Source organism: Calypte anna, chromosome Z, assembly GCF_003957555.1.
Source record: "Calypte anna isolate BGI_N300 chromosome Z, bCalAnn1_v1.p, whole genome shotgun sequence".
Lineage (NCBI taxonomy): Eukaryota > Metazoa > Chordata > Aves > Apodiformes > Trochilidae > Calypte > Calypte anna.
Window position 1 is genome coordinate 68,253,842 of NC_044274.1, and position 11,014 is coordinate 68,264,855.

Consider the following 11,014-nt stretch of genomic DNA (forward strand, 5'->3'; position numbering starts at 1 on the left):
TATGAATAAAAGCAGGAATATCCCTGTTACTTCTTTCTGTCTGTACTGTATAAATACTCTGCTTTTTCTTATACAGTGTAACCCTCAAGGACTGGAAGCTGAGACTGAAAAAACAGCTGCATTGTGCTGCAGACTCAAATCCTGCTACAGCTATAAACTCTGGGATTCAAGTATGTACCAAATGGGATTATGCAGAAGGCCAGCATAACACATTGTGTGAATTAAAGGTATGAGGACAGACATGTTTGTTTTGGGTAAGCTACTTCTTTTGTTTGGTTGGTTGGGTTTTGGTTGTTGTTTTGTATGTTTGATTGTTTGGTTTTTGGTTTTTTTCTATTTTTTTCATTTTAATTGCCTAATTATGACCTCAGATGTGCTGAGACTTCTATATAGTGTAGTCTCCTTAAAATCAAATGCATTCCACAATAAACTAGAGGTACTTTAACCCATTGCAGCTGCTTATTTTAATTTTCATAAATCATGCCGTACTTTACTCACTAATATTTGCAACACTGTGACTTGGTGTTACTAAACAGTGCAACTTTAATTACTTTACTTTCCCTAGAAGTAATGACAAGGCAACAGAACCAGAAAAGAAAATATTTGGTCACTAGTGATAACAGCATCTTTTAAAAAGTGCAGCTGAATAAAAAATCATGGAACACTAGGCACATTTTTTTGTTTCCCTCAGCAATCTGAAGATACTGGTATTTTCTCACATATTTCCTTACCTTGAATGTGAATAATTCTTTCATTCTCCAAACTTGAGTTGTAAGGGTGAGGTTCAGCCCAGCAGACAGAAATCAGCACCAGAAAAAGTAGACTCTTCATCTTTATATTCAAAGGAATCTTCCTCACTGTAAGGGCATGACATACAAAGAGGCTTGTGAATTTTTGGAAACATTTACAGTGGTGTGCTGCATGACTTGTTCCTGCCATGAACTTTATAACCTATTTAACCCTCTCAGATGAAAAAGTTAAAACAGCTACTATTTTTTAGACAATGAAAGCTGGACCTTTTTATCATGGACTTTCATCAAATGAAAGTGGCAATCCATGTTCTTAACTCTGCCTGTGCAGAAACACAACATGAAAAGATAAAAGCACACACATACAAATACCCATAAAGTGAACTCCTTGCAAAACCATATGTAAGAAATACATGTTTCCAAAAAAAGGTTTAGATCATGACAGGTTCTAGTGTACTTTTGTTTTTCCAGACCTACACTAGAGCTGGTCTGTAAGACAGTTAAAACATTCAAAGCTATTACTACATATCCACTGCACAATGCAATCTGCTGGTGACAGATTTTCAAGACTAAAGCAACTTTCTCATAGGTTTTGGCATTTCAATGAAGACAGCAAGTTAACTTAGTAGTCAGGGTGGTAACTCTGCTTAAGCAGAAAAGATGACAAAACATTTCTTTGACTGACTAGAAAGGTCCATTTTATTTCAGATCCACTTACCATCTCAAAAGATGCCTAAATACACACTGAAACACACACAAAGTAGGTTAGACTTGTATATGCTACCACTGCAGTTGCCCTGATTGATTCTTCATTCATTTCTACCTAGAATGCTGACGCACTAACTCAGTGTGCCAGGTAAGGTCTCTGCAGTCAGCAGAGCTGAGCGCTGCAGGGAAATTCTCTGCCAGTCTCTGAGTAGTAATTAGGCAAATGAGGACCTGAAATAGAAAAGGCGGCATAAAATACAAGAAGTTTTATGCAGAGGCTCCAGGCTGCCGTCTGTTTTATAGCAATAATTTTTATGACGCTGATTTCTTGAAACAAAATATAGCTATTTCTCAGTTTTGCTTTTCAAAAGACTAGGATTATTCCTACAATCATCAAATAGTGGCAGCCTTAATAATACGTTTTTTCTCTAATGCAGAGATGATTTAATTTTTTTCACTTCATCTCTATCAAAGATAAAAACACACCAAAGTTGCAGGGTACTTAGTTAGAACCTGGGTCAAGGTCCAAGATTTGAACGTAGCCTCTGTCCCTAGACAGTCTCCAACACCTATACTTGTCAAGTCTCGACCCAAATATTGCAATCCAAACCAACCTCCACTGCAGACTAAAATGCAGAAATGCTAATGCCATTTTTTCATAACAGAACATGCATGTTACTTGCCTGCTCTTCCATTTCTTCAGAGAGAGCTTGAGTGGGAGCTCAAAGCCAATTCAGCATCCCTTACTCCTTACTGTGGAGTGTCTAGAGGTAGGACAAGTGCTCAGTGCACACTATTTTCCAGGTGGTCCATGCTCTGTGACTCAAGGCTCTTCAGCCACTCCCACTTTTCCTGGAAAGCTTGGCAGGCTAATGACCTCCATTCCAGAGAGCAAGGACAGAGGTGGCTCCCCCTAGAGCACATCAGCCCAAGCCTGAGCTCCTTGCAAAGGTCACATTTGTATGGATGGGTGTTCCTCCTGCACAGTAGGACCCTCAGCCTGGCACCTTAGTGTAAAACCCCACTGTCCTTTCCCTCACAAATCCCTGACCAGGCATCTGACCTGTTTTCTCTACAGTGACAAATGCTTCAGGCTTTTTATGGCTTCTGATTAAGAAATTACATTTTTTATTTTATCTTTTATTATTATTATTTATTATTATTAATTATTGTTATTATTATTATTTATTTACTATTTATTATTATTATTATTGGTGGTGGAGAGTCTTATTGCTTCAGAAACAATGTGGTTAACAGATTCTCCAGAATCAAAAGCAGGAGCAAAGGTTTTTGAGGATATTCTCACCTCAGCCTGCAGCTTGGAAACTACAGTGGATACAAAACCTCCTGGACCCAATGAGTGGGGGTAGAGACCAGAGGGGCTCTACTGACCTGGTCTGTGAGTGGGCACATTAGCTGCTTATCAACACCTTGCCTCTACCTTTTGCCACAAATCTGCTCCTTGCTGTGGCACTAGAGGAAAGAAACAGCAAAGTAAGCAGATGACTATTGTAACCTTCTATGGAGGTAGCACCCCCATCTCTACTGATCTCTGTGCACACACAAACTGTGGATTTCTTGTGGAGTAAGAAAGATTTACCTTGTGGTTACATGAAGGACTCCATAGGTGGCCCTCTTCCTTGCCAAGGTCACCTTCATATGATAGGGGAAAGCCCTCCATGTAGCATCACCAATTCATGATTGTCAAAACAGTTTTAGGATTAGGCTACTGCATGGAAGGCGCAGGATATACCTTTCAGAGTACTTAGAGTACTTTAGAGTACTTAGGGTACTTAAGAGTACCATGTTACTTTATGGAGTTTGAGATAGCATCACACAAGCAGGATCAAAGGCAGGTTAGAGTTGACTTGGAGATCTGCTCCTCCTTTTCTACAGTTTCCTGAATGCAGCTGAGCAATTTCCCATGTCATTTGCCCCAGATATTGCACAAAATCAACCTTAAAGTTGCAGAGTTACATGTTTTTTTTGAGGTGTATACCCAAGATTGTGGTACTATAGCTCTGTTAACAGGCAAAATTTACCGTGGTTAGACTTCTAGTTTTCCCTAATTGCCAGAGAGAATAAGGGAATCCTAAAGTCTTCACTGTTTGTTCAGAATCACACAAAAGAATAGCTATTGTGTTTATGTCTGTGCTCTCTTTGACTCTGGTGAAGTTCATCTGCGGGGTATTTGTCAGACTTTGTGCAAGACTAGCAAGACCTTAGAAAAAATATTTCCCAGGGGAGAAAATGCCTGGTCAATGCTTTAGAAAAGATAACCATCACATAACTTTACCTCGCCAGATGCTTCATACTTGAGGTAGATTAACTGAGAGTAAAGCTTTAGCTGGGCAGTAGCATCCTGTTGTGGGCCATTTAACCCTACATTTAAATCTGGGAAGCTTTAAGGTAGAGCCTGCTTCTTGCCATGTACAGCCACAGCTGAAAAATGTGGGTGTCTGAAATGAGGAATATCCCAACCTCATACAACTCTTCTCCTGGGATTCCCCCTCAAGGGAACTGTGGAATCAGTCCAGAGCAGAGGAAAGCAATGTTACCAGGCCAAGAATCTGACCCCTTGTGTTTTGTAGGTTATCCAAAATGCAATTAGCCAGAGGAATTCACATTCTTAGCTCTAGCCAAAGCAATAGAAGTCAGATTCCATTTCTGCAGCAGCCTAGCAGGACCTCGGGGGAGAAATGATAGGTGTGGATGTTTTCATATTAAAATTAATAAAATCTTGGCTGGGAGTGAGTGAGTTTTCAGTAAGAAATGGTAATGATTAGTCAAAGTCAAGAAATTTGCACTGGTTTCAATTACTGCAGTTGATGAATCTGCTATCTCCTTGGGCAAGAATACAAAGAAGGTAAAAAGTAGTCTTTAAAGTGACACCTCAAAGCCCAGAGAAGTAGTCAAGGTGGCTTTATATTCAGTTTTTAAATTCTCAAGAACTGTTCATTCTTACTTACAATTTGGAATGCTGGTATTAATCATAATTTTGTCATGCTTACCCAGCCATTACTCATCTACCACTGGCAAATCTATTTGGGTATAAAACACCAGTGTTTGTAGTTTAATATAATATCCTGAAAATTAACAGAATGGCATAAAGTAAATCAACTATACAAGTAACAAGCACTTCTCTGAAGAGGAGAGTACGGAAGAGTAATGTTACATGACAGCCTCTGTTTTTTAATAAAGTAACACTTTTCTTATTTACAAAAGATGAGAGCATCAACTGTGTGAGGACAAAGGTCTACTTAGCTCAATATTCTCCACCTGACAGTAGTAAAAAGTAAAAGTGGTTGCCTTTGTTCACAGTAGTAAATGTTTGTCTGTTAAGACATGCTGATGTTCTACATCAAATGCTTGTTTCTCTTAGAAGAAACCTGAACTCAAGAGAATATGGCAACAAAACCATCATCTCCTCTGACACAGCTCCTGGCACTGTCATGTAATATAAATGTTTGAACTAGTTTTTACCTAACTTGTGCAAAAAATCTTTCTCTTTCTGTGGAAGCCTCCCTGTGCTGCTTTGGATCTTGCAGGACTGGGATTCCCTCACAGATACTCGGGTATTCAGAGGGTCCTGAGAGAAGTGGGTATTGCAACAACATACTATGTCATTTTCTCATATGTATAACTTCATGGTGCAAAGAAACCTTAGTGGAAGACTGGGCCAAAACCAGATACCTTGGAATAAAGGAAAGGAGGTACCAGTGCACAGGGACAGATTGAATACCAAACTCCAAGGGCTGACACAGGGCATGTCATAAAAAGTTTTATCTTTCTGTGGCACTTCCTGTACTTAATAAAGTAAGATCCAGCAAGTAAAGGCATGAATCAGTGATATTTAAAGCAAGTAAAAAAAAAAAAATCAGTGAATTCAGTCTCAAAAATTTAGGGTCCTAATATCCCTCAAATCTGTGGACAATTGTGCACAAAAAACCTGTATGATATAAACCTTTGAGGCCACTTCTCTGTGGAGCTCTATTCCCTCTGAGAATTGGTGCTAAACTGTAGAGTACACACTAAGGATTATGTATTTTCAGGGAGGAGGTGTCAGCTGCAGTAACTGTGTGTCTCTCCTCCTTAGACAATGCTGGTAGGTAATAAAAGGTTTAGATAATTGAGTCAGGCTGGAAGGGTGGTATTCAGCTCCAGATTGTGGATGCCTAGTTAGGGATGCCTAGTTAGTGTGTCTGTATGTAAAATGTTTCTGTTTCCCTTAGGACTCCATGTTATTGCTGCAGTTTATACCTAACCAGCCTGGTTGGTGGAAAGCAGATGTGTGTTTGGTTGACTTAGGAGACCTTTTGTCTACTTCCTTTTTCTTTGAATAATTTCCCTTTTCTGCAGTGTGACCTCTCTGGAGGGGTAGGAATTGTGGGCTTGAATCTTGGATGCTGTGAAGGGCACAACTGGAAGGGCCAGTTTGGCTGAGTGGTCTGACAGGAGGATGTTTTGCAAACAAGGTACAGATGCGAATTCATTTAGTCAAGGACTCATCACTCAGTGCTGAAGGGACATCAATGGGACTGAAGTGCCTGAAGAGCAGATCTGACTCAGAGGGCTTCTTACAAGTGGGGATTCTGAGTCCCTCTTGTAATTAGCATTTCTTTTTGGCTAGCTCTAGACAGCTGCCCACTCAGCAGGGTAAGCAACACTTAAGAAAAAAATACTCATCTCTCTACTGACTGCAGAAGAAGGGTGTGTTCTGACTCATTCTAATAGCACTGACTCACTGATGAAAAATATGGACATTTAAAGCAGTTCTCCAAAGGCAAGGGTAAAATACTCAGTTCCAACTACAGGGTTAAGACCTCAGTAAAATCAAATGAAAATCCACTTCTTGCCCTGATATGCCCTGACACCAACTAGTCTTGGTTCTTCTGTTTTTCACTTATTTTGCAAAGGAGAAAGATGCCAGTCTGTGAAAGAGGCCCCCAGGCTGATGGAATTAGGGCAAAACAGATTCAACAGACTGCTCCTCAAGCTAAACTGTTCACACTAAGGACATTTTGCCAATGCCACAGCAAAAAAAAAGAGAAAGAACAATTGATGGCATAATAATAATAATAATGTTCACATGCTTTATTAGAATGACTGAGAGCAAGCTTTCCAAGACCTCCTCCCATGCTACTTCTTTAGTTAAAGCAATTTGGAAATTTCTGAGACTGCTTGAGTCTTTGGGCCATGTAAAATGCCAGACGGTCAATGTCTGAAGAACAGGTTGTCATAAGACTTCCCTAACCATAGGCAGAACAATTCAGTGGAAAAGCAGCATGACCATTTAAAGACATCTGGAATCCCCCAGAGTCTATTAATTCCCTGGGAAGAATGCTGATAAATTGCTTGCAGGGAGAAAGAAAATATCTTGGTCTTTGAAGTGCTTGCCTTGTGTTAGGTATGAAATTCATTCCAGATACACAGGGTAACAATGGTAACGATACTTTTGACATTATACACAGAGTATAGCTAAGGTCATGGCACCTGCCTTTATGATTATGTTAGAAAATGTGATAATCTAGGTTTAATGAGAACAGAGTTAAGGCAAATGTGCTGCAGCTAAGGTCTGGAATACTGGTTAATCTGGGCTTTGAGAAGTTTTCTTCTTTGTTCTTTACAATGGACTGCACAAATATGCAGGGATCTGGATGAGCTTGTTTGAAGTATGGTAATGGGATGTTTTTTGATAGTACATAGCATGATTTCACAGAAAGGTAACTTTTTTCTCTTTATAATGATATCCACCTGTTCACAGTCCCTTCCTTCAGAGAAACTACTTACTGCAATCTCCACATAGCAGTGGTCATCAAAGAACTCATGCAACCCAGCTCAAGAGCTAGCTCTCCAGCTAGATTTTGCTTGTACTCTGACATCTTCCAAAATGTCTCTTTTAAGCCTTGAGCACAGAAGCATGAGGTCACTGGAAGAAAGTAGAAAAATTTGATTTTCCTTCCTCCCTCATTTTTCTTCTCTTGGTCATCTTTACAGACCTAGGTTTTCACCAGGCTCTTACTCAGACTTCTATTACCTACACTACACCTAGAAGGTGCTTTCTTGGATACAGCTATACCTCCCAGTTGTCTGCACAACTTCTGCAAGGCCATTTACTTTGGGAAGTTCTCCCAGAGTTTTTTCAGCTACTCTAACCTTCTCCCTATCAATGTTTCCACTTCTGTCAGTTCTTTTCTGGAAGCTTGGATTTTTACTTGGCTGTAAATGATTTAAGTTTCTAGAGCTGCGTTTCCCTACTAAAGGTGGAAGCCAGATGCCTATCTTCTTTGGATCATTAAAAAAAATCTCAGATATTACCATTACACAGGATCTTAAAAACTGTTATTTTGACATGTTTATAATACTAATTAATTATAAAAATTATTTATTATTGTAATTGCTGGCTCTGGTAATTTGAGATGCCTTTCTGTATGTAAACTTGCAGTGTTAGATTTTATTCTTTAAACTGAATATTTAGTCCAGTCCACAGATCATTTCTAAGCAGTTGGACAGAATTTTGTGCAGCAAAGAGGCAAAGAATTGTTCTGAAAGACCATTTAAATGAATGGACATTCTGACATTTATTTAATTAGCACTAGACTGGGACATCTAAGCAGGGAAACTCGAGGACTGTTAGTTCACATTGGCAATGTTCAGACGACTGAGCATCAAAGCAGCATTACTGTTTCCTGATCACTAAGCTCTGCCATGAGCTGGACACAGGATAACAAGAAACAAATTTTCTGAAGTGCTATTCTCATTTCATTATTTTGTGTTTTGAATAGTTGCTCATCTTTCCCACAGCCCATGCCGTGCCACCCCCAAGAATTCTCCTGTGTTCTCAGCCACGTAAAAACTGATGATGTTTTAAAGCAGGCCTACAAGATGTACTTACATGACCTAAGTTTTCTCCAGTTTCCACTAAATGCAAGTCTCACATTGGTAGAAAAACTCGTTTACACAACAAAAACAAAGTAAGTCCCAATCACAATACTCCTACAAAGACAAACAAAAGAAGGAAGTTTTCTCCCTGGAAATATGACAAAAAAGAGTGAATTCAAGAGAAGCCAGAAAAATCACACACTGATACTGTACATAGAACTCCTGTGTCATCATAGATACCAGCTTTCTATACTCATAAAAACTTTCTGATCACTCACTCAAGTCAAATGATCTAATTACAACCTGTAATTTAGGTTTTGCTTGTGAAAGTTATTGAAATGGTAAACCTAGGGAACATTCTATGTAAAGATAATACATTGCAATAGACAAATAGGCCAGATCCTACCTATGTAAGAGAAGGACAGTATCTCTATTTTTACTGTGTCACATTTAATTTAGTGGAGTTCTCATTACTTTTTCACAGCTAAGGTGACTGTACCAGAAAAACAAAAATAAAAATCAAACTTTCAAATAAAAAAAATCAAACAGTGCTTTCACACCCTTGAAGAATCCCACTGTGTGAGAGAACAGACACACTGGATTATCAAGTAGGAGCTGGGTGCCATCCTGCTGCTAGGCATTACTAGCAACATACCATCTTTGTCATAGTTTCTGGTGCAAAGCATAAAATGAGAGCCCTTCTCCAACTAACCATGAGTGCTTAGTCCTGTCCTCCCCCCACCTTTTTTTTTGTGTAAGAATTGCATTATCTGCACAGTCATTGTCATTAAGAATGACTTTAACAAGCCACTCAGTTTCCTAGAGAAATAATTACAGTAACATAATGCCTTGCATATTTTAAGAAAATGCTGTTATACAAGTCCCCATTGAATCTCTGCTTCTGCAAAGGTAAACATTTTATTTTACAACAGCTCTGTTTTCGTCAAACATCTGCCTCTTACTTGCAATGATACATAAGTTTTCTTAGGATATTTGTTCATCAAGAACTAGCTATTGGTGCAGGCAGATCAAAGCCATATGGGGATCACTTGTACAAGCACAATTCTTTCCACAACTTTAAAATTTAATTAATCAGCAATCAATGGCAAAACATACTTTCTCCTGAGATCAGTTATTCTAAAGAGGGAGAAGGTCTAGAGGTTAGGGCAAGAGTTCAGACTTTGGAGAACATGAGTTCAACACTGCCTTCTCTACCCTTCACGTGGGACCCTGGGGAGGATGCATGTGGTAGGGAGGATTGGTTTTCATTGCCTTAGCTCACCCTCTGTGGCACAGTTTAACAGGATTTTCTGATGTTTAAAGGGTATTGTGGAAGTGCCTATATTTACAGCTAGAAGATTTCACATTGCTGCAATGAGACACATCAGTACCAAGAATAGAGAGGACATTCTCATAAATGGATTGCTTACAAACACTACCCACTTTCATGTGTTGAAGTGCTTTGTGATACATCATGTATCATTCAGACAAACATGCAGATGTCTACCTGTGCCAAACTTCCCTCTTCTTTTTTACAAGTATCTTTTCATTGCAGTATCCTAAGTCTGAGAGCACTGGGAAAACACATGAGTCATATGATTGTTGAACTTCTTGTTAGTTAAATTCTACTGGAAACAAATAACAAACACTTCTAAGACCATGGATGTTTCTAAGGTAATTCATCAAAATAAAGGAAAGACTTTCAAAGCAGTGTTGCCTCAGTAGTATGTATGTACATTTTTGCTGTGGTTTCCAAACAATCAACAATAATGGGAACACAACAAACTCCAACTATAGTCTGAAAGCTAGTTTTTGTTCTGAGTATAAAAAGGGTACGACCCACCCAACTGTTTGTCGCAGTGAGAGATTGTACTGCCTCAACTGTTTATTTAAAAATACTCTTCGTGGGTTTACAGCAATGATAACAGAGACTTGCAGGGACACCCTTTGTCAGTCAGATATAAGAAAGATGACAAAAATAACCTTATATTCAAAGACTCCATGTATCTACCAGTTGCAGATATTGGTAAATAGTGATTGCAGTTCTGTAGTTTGAACTAAACAGCAACAGTAGGAAGAAATAAGAACAGAATTTATTGTATTCAAGAGAAAAAGATAAACTTGAAAACTAATCTTGTAAAATGACAGAGTGGAACTGACATCTCAGAAGCTGCAAGGTTTCTTTGTGATGAGTGAACTGTAAATGTAATTCTAGCAAAGAAGTAAAGCTTTGCCACAGGTAGATCACACTAGACTAGTTCTGTGTCTAGACAAAAACTTGATCTGATTATGCTACTTGGTTCCTGGGAAGGCATCAAACCATTGGCTGTGACTCAATTTGGAAAATTCTTATTGAGGATAGAATAGGGAGTAACTTGTGTTATGAGGCAAGGACTCTCAAAAAAGTCAGATAGTATTATGATCATGTTAAACCCCAAATTTTCACTACACAGAATCAGCAGATAAGTTCAAGGAGCAAACTCAAGATGAGATTTGTTACATGGAGTATTTTAAAGACCTGACACAGAAAGTATATACATATGAATTTAAAATCTGGATGAAAAGATACCAAAGACATTGTCTGTATAAAGCAGAATCAATAAGTGGTACTGGATTAAGTGGATGGTTAGCTATATGGCCTCCATAAGTGTTGCAGTAGAAAGTGGAAGCTTTGG

The 11,014-nt window shown here is 38.8% G+C and overlaps 1 protein-coding gene across 1 annotated transcript in view; it reads right to left on the reverse strand.

Moving 5' to 3' along the window:
* HAPLN1 (hyaluronan and proteoglycan link protein 1) overlaps positions 1 to 831 on the reverse strand; it is a 28,563-nt gene extending 27,732 nt beyond the window's left edge. Inside the window, exon 1 of the mRNA XM_030467501.1 lies at positions 732 to 831. Within this exon, the coding sequence (XP_030323361.1) occupies positions 732 to 831 (100 nt within the window). The remainder of the gene's footprint in view (positions 1 to 731) is intronic.
* Positions 832 to 11,014: the final 10,183 nt, after the last annotated feature.